At 41.2% G+C, this 18,549-nt stretch overlaps 1 protein-coding gene across 1 annotated transcript in view; it reads right to left on the reverse strand.

The window, feature by feature from the left end:
- Positions 1 to 18,549, reverse strand: part of LOC135195086 (periodic tryptophan protein 2 homolog) — a 351,391-nt gene that overhangs the window by 236,948 nt on the left and 95,894 nt on the right. Inside the window, 1 exon segment of the mRNA XM_064221465.1 lies at positions 4,253 to 4,428. Within this exon segment, the coding sequence (XP_064077535.1) occupies positions 4,253 to 4,428 (176 nt within the window).

The raw sequence follows: 18,549 nt of genomic DNA on the forward strand, positions 1-18,549 counted from the left end.
CATATTTACATACGATTGTAATACCCACTACAGCGCAAAAGTGCTGTACCCCCTCCCCCTTTTACGTTAATAAGTACGGAAAGTTATGAATAGCCGACACCTTACCATGGACTACTTTAAGACCTTGACTAGACACATAAAACCTAGATAAACATGTTCGGTTTTAAAAAACTCACATTTAGATATTTTACTCTGAGATTATTTGTCTTTGTCTCTGTAGCACTAGCTCTACTTTATGTGAATGTACTTCTAAGGTATTAGAAAAGATTACAAGATCATCCATATAGGCATGTAGGGTATCCCCTAAAAGTCTCCAAACACTATATTGTAATTGGGGTGCAACGTAAGCCGGAGGCATACGTAAAAATTGATAATGTCCCCTGAGTGTGCTGAAAACGGGGTATGAGGTACAATCACTTAGGTAATGGTATCTGGTAAAAGCTTTTAAGTAAGTCCAAATTGGTGAAAAAAAAAAAAAAAAATTTTATTCTAACCTAACAGAGATAAGATGTCGTCGGTACATGGCACTGGAAACTATCGGGAGTCGTTTCCTTGTTTAAGCGACAGAAATCTACGCAGATACGCGAAATCCGATCTTTTATGGCATGACATTTGAGGGAAAAATTATATGGGCTTATTTGATTTCCTAATGACTCCTATTACTAACATTTTTCAACTTCGTCATTTATCTCTATTTTGAAATTTCATTGAGAGTCTATGCGAAGGTACGTATATAGCTTTATGTTTGTCCTTAGACCGTATTTTGTTTTCAATGACATCCGTTTTTTCTCCCAGAGATCACTCGCTAGTGGAGAAACTTCCTGGTATTCAGGTAGAAGATAAAAAAAAATTCTGCTGAATCACCTCTGCTTGAATGACTTTACGGATATTACTTTAGATAGATTATCAGAGAGATTCATCCACAACTGGTTGGGCGTGATTAAAAATTAGCAACAATAAAAAATGCGATATTTATAACTTCCGTATCCACGATATGTATACTTTTAGGGCTTTGTTCGCGGAAATCGTTATATTTCAGAGTGTCGGGAAGGATTAAAATTTCATTTCCCAGCAAAGTCTTTTTACACGCACTAAGACATTCGAGGGTGCATGCTTCTCGAGATTTTGCGTGCAAAGTGCGACTGCGGTTGTGGGAGAATTCTGTTGGGTCATTTGAACAATGTTACGATTTATGAGACAAATGTATAGTTCCTTTATATAAGTTATTATTTGATTAACTGTCTCATTTTTGTTCAAACGGATTTTAATATGTTTGAAGGTTTATAGGATTTCCCTTTGATAAACACGCCTTATTTTGCAGGATGTAAGTTAATATTTTGTATACCCCTAGATGAATCTTACAATTACACTAGATACAGATCAAATATTTTTTTTTATAACTATAGAGGTATCTGTAAACGCTCGCTTATCCGGACTTCTCATTAGGGAAGTTGAACAACAGACGGTGAGTCCGTAAAATACAGGATATTTCGTGTACTAAAGGAATAAACAAGATATTCTAATTTTTACGGCGCGTACAGTCGGGCTTTATCCACCACTACTTATAATAACTTACGTATTAAAAAAAAACGAAAACCTGCTCTGATTACTTTATACGGTCGTGTGTTTCATAGGAAAAATCCTTTTAATTCAAAAAGATATCGGTATGTATGAACCAACATCGCTTTTCCCCACTCTGCTAGAGTCGCTTATTGTATGGAATTTGCTATGCTTTGAACACTTCGGCAGTTTTTGACTGACCTTGACCGCTTGACTAGGTGACACAGTCACCGAGTTTGCTTGTTTGATTCTGAACGGGCTACTGTTTCTATTTTTTTTTTTTTTTTTTTAATAATTAAGATCCTTCTCTTTATTACCATCGGCAACGTATTGTGTGTTTTTAGCATTATGTTGCTGGTTACGTATAAAGCAATGAATGACGAACTATTAGGAACTGCGATTACTAATAAGACAAGTTATCACTACTGCATTCAATATTAACTATTTGTACTTCATTCTTTGCTAAAATTTGAAATAGTGAGGGATCCTGGTCAGCGCATTTAGCCTGATGAAAGTTTTTTACAGACATGTTATTCCTTGCAATCCAGCCATATTTTTAAAGTTAAGTTGAGTCATTGAGGTTCGATATTTTTATATAACTCAAAAAACTCAAGGCTAAAACTGCGATCAGGACTTGCAAAGGAGCATTTATTGTCATGACCCGAAATAGTGTTACCTCTAATTTATCTAGATTTGTACGGGTGTTCCACTTGTTTTTGTGTGTTTTCTAATCACTACGGTGCTTAACGACCCTATCCATGCATCTGTATAAATACAGACGTCCACTGCGTAAACGCATATTCACTGTTTAATATGATTTGTTACGTAAGGGATTAATAATCACCCAAAATGATAAAATTAACATAGTATATGATTATGATATTTCAGTAGAACTTCTGGAAACAGACACTCAAAGATAAAAACTCGCAGTAGCGAAATCTCAATGATGTTGATAATTTCTGTAAAAAAGTAAGATTAAGAATGTCTCGTAACTTCAGCCACAGGAATAACGAAATTCGATCTGCAAAGGAAACACTCAAAGTTACTCCAAATGAATAAAAAATTGTACTTAGCTTGCTTTTGTGGGAAGTCACGGTGTTCCGATAACGACACACGGCCTTGGTCCTCCTTCTGTATTTAGCGGATGACCTGGTTTGGCTTCAGTTTCCCCCGTGCGCGTTGTTTCGATGATTCGAGCCCTTGAAAGATCCGATGCTGCAGACGCGTTCGGTTTGTTTCTTGCAGTGCCGGAAACGCTCAGTAACGATGTTTTCTTGAATGATTCTAATGAGAGACGAAGCTTGCGTTGTCGTAGGAAAAAGGACACGTCGGTTTTGTTTCTTGAAGTTATTCACTAACCGATGATACTAAGTTGGTTGAAGAATCTGTTGCTTTCGTCGTCGTTGAAGAGTTCTTATTGTTTTCTGAAGTCGCTCACTATGTTGCTTGAAGAATCTGCTGCTTCCGTCGTCGTTGACTTCTTATGATACATGATTTATTATTCTGGTTTTTCTTCGTAGGACGTTGTAGAGTTCTTCTGGTACGCTGGCCACCAATATTAGGGCTTGTGCCTTGTATGATAAGGCGCCCTATGAGGTAATGTTAGACTAGCGATAATATTACGCTAAGTCGGTTGGTATTGCACTTCCATCTTCAATGGAGTGTCTGGGGTTTGTAGATCATTTACGAAGTCGGTATTATCTTGTTGGTTATGACGACGATGTGTTAAACTCATGGTGAGGAGGTTCTTGTAGAAAACACTAAGTATGAAAAATTATATATTCTTCTGAAGTTTTACATGGTGAAAATCAGATATGATTGTACAAGTCTTCTAATAACGATAGCTTGATCACTTCTGCCAATGATGATGGCTAATCCTATTCCTCTACATAATAAAGCTTAGGTAAAGAGGTACAGGTCTTCTAATGACGATAGCTAACTCTGTTCTCCTGTCTACCATCTCTGTTACAAGTTATGAAGGAGCAGACAGTAGTTCGAACATATGAACATACATACAAATGAGACACGCTACAGATCACGTAGGCCGTTTGAATTATAGGTCGGGGTAGTTGTCTCAAGCAGGGAGCTTGGACCAATGTTTATAAACAATCGAATGACTACAGGTGACGGCATGTTATCTTAGCCTACATACTTATGGTATACGTCATCTTTAGCGTCTCTAGTCTGATCACATTCCTGCAAGCAATCTTTTATATATATGGACTAACATTCCATATTTTTATTATGTAAACACTTACACATTGACTGCAGTGCTTGTTAAAGATATAATTTTTGTTCCTACATTTAAAGATGTTATCCTCGTTAGAGGACATCCTAATATTGACAAAAATAAGAAATTTCACAACAAAATCTAAAAATAATGCATTCTTGCAGACTGACAACAAAGAGAATCCATGATGGAAAATAACAGATGCTTGAACTAGCAATTCACTTGAAAGGGAAGGGTCAGTTCAAGCTAAACGATTCTATTAATTGTTTAGTTTTACAAACTATTGCCCTTCTACTCATGCAAGGAATACAGCTATCATCACTGAGAGGTAATATTCATTTAAAACTTTTTATTTGAATAATAAGAGCAATGAAAGAAACAAGGACAACAGACACAAAAGCTAGATGAAGTTTCATTATGAATTTGCTCTATTTCTACCAATGAAACACAAAACAAACTTACTTCTAACAGTCTTCCTGTTTGCAGTGACCAAAGGTAAATATCATGACTATCTTGTCCTCCAGCGACTACTAGTTCTCCAGCACTGTCGACGGAAATGCACGAAAACTGGGTAGGCTGAGGGGAAGTCATTGTCTTAAAATTACGATAACGAGTGAGATCAAATGCACGAACAGTACCTGAAAGAAAATAAAACCTTCCAATCACCAGAGCACATTACTTCTAAAACTAAAATCACATGCATGATATTACTGTATATATAAAAAATACACTGAATCCACAACCAAAGACAGTTATGATATATACCAATAGTTGTCTAACAAAATTAATGTTTTAAACCTTTTCGTTTCTAAATAAACCTAGTACACCTTCAAAAGTTACTTCACTGCCAGTCTGCTCTATCTACTGCTGTAGTCCAAAGAGGCCCTATACATTTTCAAATTTCAACACTTGTAGAGCTGGCATGAAGGAGCATTTTTTAAAATTGGCAACGTTACAACCAAAATTATGACAGCAGACTACCGAGTGATTTCTAGACTCTCATACAGCTTAGTGAGAGGATTTTACTAAAGTAATTGGACAGTGAGGTGATAATAAAATACACCCAAGAGGATGCATAAGATGCAGAAAGCAGAAAGTGCACAAGTAACATACATTACAAAAGCCATTAAGATTTTAAGCTACGCAAAAAACACTGGACCTTTACATCTTTGATATCTCGGCTTTATACATTTTAAGTTCCTTAAAGACGAAAGGACAATTCCAATCAAACATCAAAGGGTTCACCACATTAATGGTTGAATAATCTAAAATACAGTCAACTACTACAACTACAGTTACCAGCCTATTCGCGGTTTACAATTCACAGCTTCACCTAATCACAAATATTTCTGCAGAACTTATCTCAATATTATTAGCGGAAAATTTGGTAATTTGTGGATTTTTTCGATGGGCAATATTCATTAATTACTGCATTTTTATGTTAATTTGCATGACAAAATGCATTTTTATATTAAAAAATTATTTACTAACTTCCAAATATTAACCCTTTGTGAGTGGGCATCAAATGATGACTAATTATAGCTTTAGGGTAATGTCTGGGTATCGACCTCTGATGATCAACATTTTGCGCCATACAGTTTGAATGAATTTTGCAAGAAAAGTGTGAAGATTACTTCCATGGGCATTATTGAATTATGGCAACTCTTACGGCAACTATAATAGTTAATTGGTACAGGACAGAATGATCAGTTTGCCTTGAGATGTTGCAGGAAATGTTGTCCACCATTCCCATCCAAGGATGTCATAAATATTTTAGTACTACAACAAATATACTACTCAGAATTTGTTACTGATTTTAGTTCTTATCTATTATGATACTGTGTGAGCTGTAATTACGATTATACCAGATAAAAAAATTAGAAAAAACATTTATAAATTAGTAAAATTAGCATACAGTAGTTCCTCTTTTTACATGGAGGTTAAGTTCCAAAGATTGACATGCAAAAAGAAATCTGTGTACCAACTTTGGACCAGTTAAATTTGAGCAAATTATTTGACATTTTTCATGAAAAGACATTAGTTTCCTGGATGAAAAGCTTTTTGACCTTTTTAAAATGCTTTTTATTTATAATGTAAGCACTAGAAAAGACTACATTATTTTTATTTGCCTGTTGTAAATTTTGATCAGCCTTTTTTCTAGGTTTAATAACTAATTTTCAAGAATCCTTTTGAGGTAGAATAGCCTTTGCTTTGTCTGAGTATTTGTTTATATTACTTTTGAAGTTTAAGAGCCCGTTCTGGTCATTTCAAGCGCTTAGAGTAAAGTGCTTAATTTAACGTTACTCAGTGCAGTTAGGCGCCTCCTCCCCGTTTGTTTATATTATCAAACTGTCATTTTAACGATTGGTTTTCTTCTTTTACTAGTGTTTATGAATGCGCCTTGGTGATGTCTGGACGTTGGTGCTCGGACAGATTTCAGTTCGGGCTAGAGCATTCCCCCTGGTATTATTGCTTGAGCAGCTTAATGACATTTGGATTTTGGATGACGATTATTTGGCATTTTGTTTTTGGACTACACTTTGAACCCTCGCCTTGGTCTGTTGTCTGCAGGTTCTCTAGTCACCTACGACTCAAGTGTCTCCTGTTTCGACCTGCAGCTTGGCTCACAGGTACTCTTGTCATCTGCAACTTGAGCCATTCCTGCCTTTCCCTGACGAGGAGGTATTCTCAGAGCATTGGTGCCGTCGCTTTCTCCCGGCACTGAAGGAAATTTACCTGCCATTTCTACATCTCTATCCAGCTGCTGTGGACTTGGGAGATGGCCTGTAGGGAGGCTGACGCCAGGTAGAACTAAAATATCACTGATTTTCGTTCAGGATCGCTCTGGTGTTCATGACCTGCCCTATTAGCTGATTTGGAGTTTGGATCATGGCCCTGATATTGTTTCTCTTTGGATGTCTTCACTCATGTCAGAAAAACCATGTAGTGGTTATATATATGTGTATTTTGCCATATTTGAACCAGGACTATATAATGTTACCCAATGAGTCTTCTTCTAGACAAAGTTTTTGCGTGTTTAGCTTTGTGGTTTAAGTTAGGGACTTATAATTGTTTTCTTATTTTACTTACTCTGCCTTCCTTCTCCCTTTGAATTAGTATTAGGGTAGTTTTTGGTCTGGCCACCAATTGTTGTATCTAAATAAGTTGTCTATTGATAACTGCTATTTTCTCTTTCTTTGATAGAACTTAGCTTCTTAGTTTTAGGGAATCCAGAGTGATTCTAAGGACTGGTATTTGTCCTTCCTTGTTATTAAGTTATATGGTATTTGTTACATCCAAAAAGGTTGATTTAAATTTTGTATTTGTTAGGCATTAAATATTGTTAAGTTTTCTTGGGTGTTTGTTTCCACTGACCTTTAGCACTGTTACATTTATTACTGACATCATCTTTATAATTTAAGAACTTGCATAACAACCCCGTAGGTTCTAACAGTAAGTTATAAAATATTTTACCTCTGATAAAATTTTTTGACACGATGATAAACAACCACCTCGTAGGCTAGTCATAACTACGACCAACAGCTAGGCTACTCGTATTGTGAACGTAATATAAAAGTTTCATGTTAATAATTGATTTTGGTGAATGAAAACCTTTATTACCTTATTAAAATGCTTTCATTGCCATTAATTATGAAATAAATACTGTCATTCCACTCTAGAGATTCATGCTCATGAATTAACATATTTCTCTATTTACCGTATGAACCCATTATCCATTGGAAATTCACATATTCGCAGTCTTTTCTATGGGAAATATCCACATATTACTGTAGTTTCAAATCAATTTTATAATTAAATGCAATTTTTGTGATATGTTGCATTTGACTGAGCTGGCCTTATGTCAGCACAGGCTCATAGAGCAGCCCGTAAGTTTTGTGATAAAACTATTAAAAAAAACATGTATAAGCATTTTTAGTGGGTTTTCTTGAGCTTGAACTAACAGAATGGGCAGTTCTTAATATATTATAAGGGCTCTAAGTATTTGCAGATTCAAGCTTTTCATGGTGGGGTCTGGAACACATCCCCTGTAAATACGGGGACCCATTGTATTTTCATGCTGATGCTTATCTCCAACTCCACCTTTCAGGCTACTCAATGCTACATTCAATAACCATTCATTATGTTGATGTTATTTGAACTGTTTCATGGAAATACATTACTTTGGCTGACATCTTATCAAGATGCTCTTATTTAGAAAAACTATATGATATATTAATATTGATGCACGGGAACAGTCGAGTCATCCCTCCCTCCCGTAGGCTACAGACGATACCGCAGTGGCATCTCTCTCTCTCTCTCTCTCTCTCTCTCTCTCTCTCTCTCTCTCTCTCTCTCTCTCTCTCTCTCTCTCTCTCTCTCTCTCCACCTGAGAACAATAGCCTGCTGCCCTCTCTTTCCCTCTTCACCTGAACACAATCGATCTACAATAAAAATATGGAACCCGCACTGTAATCTTGTGTATTTTGGCATGTATGACAAAGCTTTAATTAATTTGCATTTTTCATAGCTAACAAAGCTGAGGTCTTAACATCAGGCTAAATCTTCTGGTGCCAGCTGGAAACAGATTAAAACAACAAAAATAGTAAATGCAAGTAATCAGTGCCATCTGGCATCAGATACATAGCTGAGGTGGAAGCGAGTCAGAAAACACGCTTGAACGTAGTGACGCAGTAGTCTTCCTTCCAACCAAGGATAAGACATAAGCAGGATGGCTAGAGGTGAGGTGGGCAGTTAATGTTAAGACCTAAGGTTTATTAGCTATGAAAAATACAAACCAAATAAAAATTTGTCATTTGTTCATATGCAGAACAAAAGGACCCAAGCCTTTGAGATGTTAGATACGTATGTGGATATCTAACAACCAGTCCACTGGGGTTCAAATAAAATGTAACTAGATACGTATGTGGATATCTGACAACCAGTCCACTGGGGTTCAAATAAAATGTAACATGTTCAGATTCACTGCATATATGTGGCAAAGAGAACTACAATGGATAGCCTCTAGGCATGAAGTGACATGGCTGGGTGATAATTCTCTGTGTGGCTGTCACAGCAGGTTGTGCTATGATGGGACTTTGGATATTAGAGCTATAGTAGATTCACTTCACCTGTGCATCTCATGCCCAGCGACGTTCCTTATGACGCTCCTGATTGGCTGTTGATAAGCCAATCACAGGGCTGGGAACTCTCAGTCTCTCTCAAGAGTTCACGTAGGCAACTTCTATGTACCAACATCTTTCAAACACTATAACTTTCATTACACCTCAGTTTTACATGCAGAAAAGGAGTGTTTCCCAATTTCATCGCTAAACATCATCAAGCCAATGATTTAAGGATTATAATGATATAAGATTTATGTACTACAGTACAGTTTTGTAGCTTAAATGTCATGGAAGACAATCCTACCAAAAACCAAAAACATCAAAGGAAGGGCTATCAATATGAAAATAACAAGCAAAAGATTAAGAATATTAATCTCTCTCTCTCTCTCTCTCTCTCTCTCGTCCCTCTTCTTCACTCTCTTTCTCTCTCTCTCTCTCTCTCTCTCTCTCTCTCTCTCTTTTTCTCTCTCTCTCTCTCTCTCTCTCTCTTATCTTCGTGTAGTCAGGTGTTCCTCACGGGATCACTCGATGATGTCATCACCATGGTCATGACCACAACCTATTGAAAGAAGTTTTATGGGGGGGAAAAAATATTAAGATTTCATTATCGTCACTATCGTTATCACCATCACCCCTTCACATCCTATAGTGGAAATCTCTATATGAAAAAAATGGTTACTTAGATATTGATACCTATGGAGGAAATTTATTCATCCATTGATTTTCTTTTGCAGCATTCAGTCCTCCCATGTCCCTCTCACTATTCCCTTTTATTATATATTACGAGTTTCTTCATAATTCTTATATCAAAATTCTTACATAATTGGCTTGTTGACATTTAGTGATGCAATTGGGAAACATGATATTGTTAAGATACAATAAAGTTTTGTACATACTTACCTGGCAGATATATACTTAGCTATAGACTCCGTCGTCCCCGACAGAAATTCAAATTTCGCGGCACACGCTGCAGGTAGGTCAGGTGATCTACCGCCCCTGCCGCTGGGTGGCAGGAATAGGAACGATTACCGTTCTAGAACCAGATTTTCTCTTCCACCTGTCTCCTGAGGGGAGGTTGGGTTGGGTGGGCATCAATCGTATATATCTGCCAGGTAAGTATGTACAAAACTTTATTGTATCTTAACAATATCATTTTTGTACATGGAACTTACCCAGCAGATATATACTTAGCTGATTGACACCCTTGGTGGTGGGAAAGAGACAACTATTTACTGAATAGACAGGTAAACAACATACGTTGTAGGTAATAAATAAATAAAACCTTGGTTCCTACTTGATCAGGCGGAAGACTCCATGGCTAATGCCTAGGAATCTGCTTCGCCTCAAGAGCCTCAGCGAGGATGTGACCTATGGCTAAGAGTTCTTGTGGGTCTGTCGATGGGGTCTTATCCATTTACTCGACAGAGCCTCTTACATGACAATATGCCTATGCCTAGTGGCATAATTAAGGAGCACAACACCGATCCCGATCACCTGATCCTAACACGAGGGTTAGTGCTTAAGTTGAAAAGAGTTATCTACAAACTCCTTTCAAAAAACCCAAAGAAAAAACACGACGTTAAATAAAATTTAACTCACTAGTTAAGGATCAGTATCTGCTCCCTATCCCAGCAATGTATCCACAGACACGTATCAACCAAGAGAGAAGGATCCCTCGAAGGTTATCTTGACATCCTTCGGATAATGGGAAGTCAACACAGAGTTGCATCTCCCGTATGTGACAGCTAATATGTCCTTATGACATATTGTTAGGGAAAGAACAAGAATTCGGAAAAGCTCGCACTTCATGCGCTTTTAATTCTCAGCTGTTTGAAGGAATCATCAATGCACTTATCAAGTGCTTAGATCACAATGTCTCAAAGAAGGCCAGGGCGTTCTTTGATATAGATCTCTTCTGGGTGAAGCCTGGAGCCTGGCTAGCGCTTCGTGCCTGGCAGGCGCCTAGCGCCTGGCTGGAGCCTTGCGCCTGAATGGCGCCTAGAGCCTGGCTGGAGCCTCGCGCCTGGATTGCGCCTTGCTCCTGGCTGGCGCCTCGCGCCTGGCTGGTGCCTGATTGGCTCCTCCTTCCTGGCTAGCGCCTCGCGCCTGGCTGGAGCCTTGCGTCTGGCTGGTGCCTTGCGCCTGGAAGGCACCTGGAGCCTGGCAGAAGACTTCATGATTACGTCTATGAGTCTGCATGCCTCAAGAGTTTCAGCGAGGTAGGGACCTATGACTGACAAACCCTACTGGATCATGTCAATGGGGGCTAGCCCGCTTACACAACAGAGCCTTCTCGGATCGTGCCAATGGGGGCTGACCCACTTACATGGCAGAGCCTTACCTGTATCATATCAATGGGGACTAGCCCTCTTACATGACAGAGCTTTAGGTTTCTCTTTACTGGAAGGAGCCTTGCGCCTGGATGGATCCTCAATCCTGACTGGAGCCTAGCCTTGAAGGAGCCTGGCACCTGGATGGCGCCTGGCTGGCTTCTAGAGCCTGGCTGGCTTTCTAGAGCCCTGGCTGGCTCCTAGAGCCTGGCTGGTCCATAGAGCCTGGCTGGCTCCTAGAGCCTGGCTGGCCTAGAGCCTGGCTGGCTTCCTAGAGCCTGGCTGGCTCCTAGACCCTGGCTGGCTCCCTAGAGCCTGGCGGCTCCTAAGGGCCTGGCCGGCCTCCTGAGCCTGGCTGGCTCCTAGAGCCTGGCTGGCGCCTCGCGCCTGGCTTGGCTCCTCCACACTTGCTGGAGCTTCGAGCTTGGAAGAGTCTCTAGGCTGTCTGGCGATGTCCACATCGGACACTCTTATATCTGTCCGATTTGTTCGCCTCTGGCGCATTTGCGCCAGGTTGGAGGCCCGCTCCTTCTCAGTATCCGACCATGACAGAGTTCCTTGGAACTGTCCGCCTCTGGCGTTTTTCGCCTGTATTGGCATTTGGCGCTTGGCTGGCGCTACATTGTCCGAGAGTCCTGAACAACCACATAGTTTATCAGGAGACTGGAGAAGGGTGGAAGAAATTCTTCCCCTTTGAGCTTTTGGCCCCTGGCAAGGGGAGGTGATTTTAGTCAGCTACACCCAGTAGACGACAGGATATCTAACAATATGAGAGAGAAGAGTCTTCCTCCGAGGAGGATCCTTCGTGAACACTTCTTTTGCTAACGAGATCTCTTCTTACATGTTGATGAGGTTCCTCGTTGCAGAATCTTCCCTATCCTTGCCCGAAGGAAGGGAAGGAGTCTGGAAGTCGAAGGAGACTCTGAGCTGAAATTGGGCGGAACCCTGATTTCTAGCTCTTATTGTATCCTTCTGAATACCTTCTGGGAACCAGCATTTTTGAGCCCTCATCGCACCCCGAAGACTCTGGGAAGCATTTTTTTTGAGCCCCCCTCCCCATCGCACCCCGAAGACTCTGTAGGCAAAACGTTTACAAACCATCTCTTCTTCTGTAGATGAAAATGTAAGTACCCTGCCTGGGCAACGAAACTTCTATCTGAAAGCGTTGCATCAGGAATAGAGGGATTTAGTTCTTTTGCCAGACATACTATGCTGGCAAGAACCCATTGCCGAGTCTCCATTGAATCTGATGCGAGATTCCAATGCACAAAAAATTCACTTGTCTTCTTGGTCGTTTAGGGCTAAGAGAAACAAAGAATTCCTTCATAAACTTCCTCAAAGAAGTTTGATGAGGAGCAGTTCCATTTTGTCAGAACACGGAATCTGTGGCCACAAAAAGATCCCATTCGAAGTACATGATATCCTACTCTTGTCGTATTGCGGTATCGTATAAGATCCCGAAGATCTTAATCCTCTGTTACCTCTAATTCCCCTTGTTGAGACAGAGTATAGCCTTTTACTGCGTTCTTTGACAGCAGATATATACATAGGTGATTCTTCCCTCTGAAAGTGAAGAAAAAACCTCGCTATGTGGTTCACAGAGTATCGGAAGAGGACAGTTTCCTTCATTCCATCTAGCACGATCTGCAGCAATTCTATGTCTTAGCCATGACTATTGTCATTTACCTTGAAAAAACCTCTCATTCATGTCCACTTCTGGTCAGTCTGCACGCGGACAGACTCAGAGTGGAGAGGTTTTTTAGGTCTATTTATAATAGATTCTGATAGAATATCCAGATACTCTTGGAAAAGCCTTACAAACATGCTGTGAGAAGAACGTGACTTCTGTGAATCCAACCTCTCTAAGGCCAAAATGAGGCATACATCCTCTCTTCCTTTGACGCCCATTTATCTTAATATCTGTTAAGAATTTATAACTAGGGGAAAAAAGACAAGTTTATTCCCCTTCTTTAAATTTAAAGATGTCTTATATTGCTACCTCTCTTGGTTCGAGGAAAAAAAGAAGCAGTCTAAAGGAAGTCGGTTCGTCTTCTACCTTACAAAGAGATCTATGAAGAAGACTTTCCGCAGGTTCTCCCAACCCAACTCTTTTCAATAAATGTTAGACATACGTTAACAGTTATTATCTTCGATCGAGAAGGTTCTCACGGACATGCAAAATCTTGCATCGAACCTCTTAAGGATCGTTACGTTCCGTGTCTGTTCCCAAATAGGTTCTCTTTTGTTAACGCGAACAGGGGCGAAAAAAGAGATTCTCGATGCTCTTTGCGATATGAGAGAGTCGTGGAATTGGCCTAAGTGATTAAAATAAATCATTTCATCATTCCTTGTAAGCGACCCCTTTTCGATTAAATGGGTAACGAAATCAGGAACGAATCTTGCCGTTACCGAGCCTGCTGTCCGAGAGGCTACTGGACTCTTAGGTTAATAACTCGCTAAAACGAGAAAATATCTTGGATGGTGCTTCTGGCGCAATTTGCGCCAGGCTGGCGCTCCCTTCTAGTTCTTTTTAGGTCTTTTTAGGTTATGTGCCATAACATCTATGCCTTTATGGTACCCGACATCCTTCACATGTTAATTCCGTTCTTAGTGGGAAAAAACGTTTATATACGTAGTATAGTCCATTCAGGGAAACAACTTCTTCCACTAAGAGAATGTTTCCCATCCGACTCACCCAACTTCTCTTGAGCAATATCCGATTCTAAAAAGGTTGTGTGCGTTTCTCGAAAGGATGAGAGAATTATATATATCGCGCTCTGCCGTATTAGAATCCTTTATAATACTGTCACATTGTGGTAAACAGCATTAATCTAGGAAACCTTTTTGAGGATACTAGGAATTCTGTAGTTAACCTCGGTATGTGCATAAGACTTGACCATACCGTAGTCTTAAAGTGAATTCTCTACTACATTCATCTTCTCACTAAGCATGTACTCTAATAAGCCATGCTTTCGTAAGCATGAAAGCATTATACAATATAGAGTTCCGCTGAGTTAGAATCCTTTAAAAATGTTACCTACGGTAAACAGCATTGAAATGTTGTAATATCTTTCTTATTAAAAGCTTCTTAGCAAAAGGCAGACAATATTTTATTTATGTTTGCTTAACTATCCCCTCAATCCGAGGCTAAAACCACGATTGTAGGGGAGAGACACGGTTAGTCATTCCATACCGCAGGAGAGAGACATGTAACAGACCAATCATGACCGACACCTACATGATACTGCGTTGGTGTCTAACTCTAAGCGATAGCAGTCTCGTTAGCCGACTGGCCTTACTCTTCCAGAGTTGCCAGCTACTCCATTTAATAAAGGAATCTTATAAAATTATTATCGAACTTCAGGAAGTTCTTATAATGCATATCTAAGCGAAACAAGACTTCGATAAATCTAGAAGCTAAGTAGGTGTTGTCTTAACAATCCCTTTAAGCGTAGTCCTTCCTAGGAAATTCCTGGAAGGATACTGGTAATTGAGTTGCTCAGCAAAGAAGTAACTACGGTATGTGCTTATGATTTGCCGTATCGTATTCTCATACAGCAGATACTCTACTACCTTCTTTCCCTACCGAGGCAGATAGAGAAAGGAAAAATTTTTACTATCTTCGTTCTTTTCGTTAATAGAACGATAGAAAGAGTATATATATCTCCTTAAGGAAGGAAGTTAATCCAGGAACTCTTTAAATCTTCGTGATTTCCTCATAAATCGTGGAAGAGACAGAATTCCTGTTCATCTGTAGGGTTTACGGAAGGAAGTAGATATTTCCTATCCGCCATCATACCCAAACGTCGATGAGATTCTTATAAGAAAACTCCCAAAGCTCTTGCCTCTTCATAACGAGGAAAGAGCATGAATGAAGGAGAGTGTCCTCTGAATAATGAAAAAATGGCTTCTCTTAGTATCAGAATCCTTCTGGCAAAAGCGACGGCCGCCTGTGCGACATCTTGCACCTTTGCCAGGGGAAAGTTGCTCAAGTTGAAAACTCAAAGAGGAGCCTCGCGACTAACCTCTCTCTCATAAGAAGATTAGGAATATTCTGGCGCCTGACTCCTTGCACCTAGCGCCTGGAATGTTCCGCGCGCCTGGAATGTTCTGCGCGCCTGGAATGTTCAGCGCGCCTGGAATGTTCCGCACGCTAGAAAGGAGACTCGCTCCTGGAACGTTCCTGATAGTTCCGAGCGCCTACTAGACCCCTTTTAGAATAGAAAGAGCCTCTTGCCCGGAAACGTTCAATGGAAGGATCGTTCTGATTGCCACTCTACTATAAGGCTCCTTGCTCTAGCCGTCTGTTTTTCTGGCGCAATTTGCGCCAGGCTGGCGCTTCGTTCTCTTTGAAGGCGCCTTGCGCCAAGAAAAATTTTTCTAGAACGCGGCTCGTGTTTGGTTGTAGGAACGCGGCTCGCGCTAGTCTGTTAGCTGGAACGCGCCCTCGCTGCTGGCTATTGGAACGTAGCTCACGCTAGCTTGCTGGAACGCGGCTTCCTGCAGCGGCTGGCTCTCTCATGTCTCTTAGTTTTCAGAGAACGCGCTAGATCATCGAAACTCCAAACATGCATTCTTCGTCTTTTCGGATGTAAGATGAAGAGACGCACTTTTTTTAAGGATGCCTTATCAATGGCTATCCTTGGCAGTCTGGGACGTTCTACAGAACCTGCCGAGGGGACGCCTGACCGGTGGGGGTTCTCCCTAACCTTCCTGCGGCTGTCGACTTTCCTCCTCCACTGGGTCTGGGAGTTTGGAAGAGGTCTAGGCCTGGAAGCGCTACGGAGCCGATCAGACGCACCCTCCACTGCACTGGGAACACTATATTCACTTCTTACCTTTTTAGAGCTCGCCTTTTGAGCTCCATCCATTTATCTTCAAATTTGCACATATGAATTTGTAGATTCTGTGGAGTAAGAAGGTGATGAGGATGCAACAACTACTAGAATTGTCAATACTCTAACTGCTCGTTAGTACGAGAGCTCTTAAAGCTTCTAAAGGAAGCGTATCTAGTTATATGCTTTCTGACTTCCTAAAGTAGGAAGTTAGATCTTATATTTCCTTCATCAAGTTCTAACACTTATACACGTATTAGTGAAAAAAAAAAAAAATCAATATTTCCCTTATTGCAAAATATATGAGTGTCTACCGAAAAATTCGGTAGTTTCACGTAATATATTCTTCGAAATTTCGAAGCCAAATTCATTCAAAAGTTAATAAAAGCGTATGCCAAACCAAAGACCCAGTACTTCCCTGCAAAAGACAGCCCAGAAGGTCGATGGCGATGAAAAAACGAAAATCAAGTCAGGAGGTAGCAACAACGTATGTTGACACTACCGCGACAGAGAAAATCTGGTTCTAGAACGGTAATCGTTCCTATTCCTGCCACCCAGCGGCAGGGGCGGTAGATCACCTGACCTACCTGCAGCGTGTGCCGCGAAATTTGAATTTCTGTCGGGGACGACGGAGTCTATAGCTAAGTATATATCTGCTGGGTAAGTTCCATGTACAAAAACTACTTTTCTGAGGGTAAAACTGAGGTGTAATGAAAGTTATAACTTTTGAAAGAGGAGGGGTGGAACATACATCCTATGTATGTGAACTCCCTTGAGAGACAGAGTTTCCAGCCCTGTGATTGGCTTATCAACAGCCAATCAGGAGTGTCGTAAGGAACGGCACTGGGCATGAGATGCACAGAAGTGAATCTACTATAGGAAGTCTGGATACCATTCACCACGTGACCATGTGGGAACAACCAGTCAACCTGAGATTCTCATCTGGCAGAATGGTAGAACGTGACATCGAGGGTGTCCTACGGGAGTTGAAAGGCATCCTCCATCACCACCCATGAGTCCAGAACTATGTCCCTTTTCGCACAAGGGCAGAAGCAGACTGGGGTCCTCTATGGGGAACAGAAACCTAACAGTTTGGCCACAGCACTTATCAAAGACCCAGGGGTTGTGGAACACTACCTGGTGAAGGAAAGTGTCACTGTCAAAACCCAACCTCTCCCCATGGACTCGACCTTGCTCCAAGAGTCCATTCCTGAGTGCCAGTGCCAACTCTGGACCTATATATGTGGCAAGTTGGAATAGCCTCTTCAAGACTAGGTTAGACCATAGGCTTGCTGTCTGGTAGGCTAGGTAGGTAATTGCTTCTTCCATACAGCAGAAGTCTCTTGAAAGAGGTATCTTCACCTCGAGCACAACACCCCTCCAAAGAGGATGATACCACTCTCACTATGCTGGAAGACCAAAGGTCCAACCATGAGATTGCTTGGAGTACTGCCATACCAGTCAACTTCAAAGCTGCCATCTCCACCTGTGAGAGATAGACAACCCCCTTCTGCATAGACATGTTCCAGCAAAAGACCAAGAAACAAACAAATAGCGCCAGGTCAATCTGCAGTGTATATATGGCAATATCAGTCGATATGTAGCATCTCCTCTGATGAGCTAGGGGTAGGCCCTGATCCCGAACTATACTAGCAAGTTGGGGCCATGGTTAGCTGATCAAGGAACTGGGTTCTTTCTGAGAGTTTATCTGGGCCTCAATAGCTGAGAAAAAGTCTGCACACATAGCTACGCTCCCTTCTTAAGATCAATCTGCTCAAGAATGAGCTGGACAACCTCCTGAAAGGTACTCTATACCTCAGGGGTGTCCAAGTCTGCGGCAAAGGACCCTCAAGTCCCTCCAGTTCTCAGTCCTCCCAGGATGCTCTCTGCAGGAGACAGAAGCTTGAAACTTGTCTGAGCCCCCCGGGGACTGCTTCATCAATTGGGTGTACAACCTGTCTAGTCCTAAGAGCAACCCGGAAACATATGCCTTTGTTAGAGGGCTGGAAAGAGAGCACAAACACTTCTGATCCAGCCCCCTTACCTGTCTGACACCTGCCTCTTGAGAACACCCTAAGACAATGAAGCAATAGGAACCCTAACCCAGCCTGGTAAAGATGGAGCCCTATCAGGTGGACAAGGCTGTGGGCAACCATCAACCCAAGGTGAACATGAGCAAGGGCTGTCACATAAATTTGCCCCAGCCTTCTGAGAAACCGAAGCTTCCGCAGGAGGGGGCAGCTAAATGGAGGACCTCCTCTTACTAGGTCTAGGTGGTGGGGCCATTTGATTGGATATTCAATTCTTGCTTGTTCACAGTGGGCCTTACTGGACGAGGGTCCTTGTACTGGTGCTAAAGGTACCCTGGCCAGCCTAGCCACCCAGGCCAGAGCCAGTATCCCTGGATTCAGGGAAACCCTGGGTACCAGTTACACCCTTGCATAAAGCATAAAGCAGCTGGTGTGAGCCTC

Source organism: Macrobrachium nipponense, chromosome 15, assembly GCF_015104395.2.
Source record: "Macrobrachium nipponense isolate FS-2020 chromosome 15, ASM1510439v2, whole genome shotgun sequence".
Taxonomy (NCBI): domain Eukaryota; kingdom Metazoa; phylum Arthropoda; class Malacostraca; order Decapoda; family Palaemonidae; genus Macrobrachium; species Macrobrachium nipponense.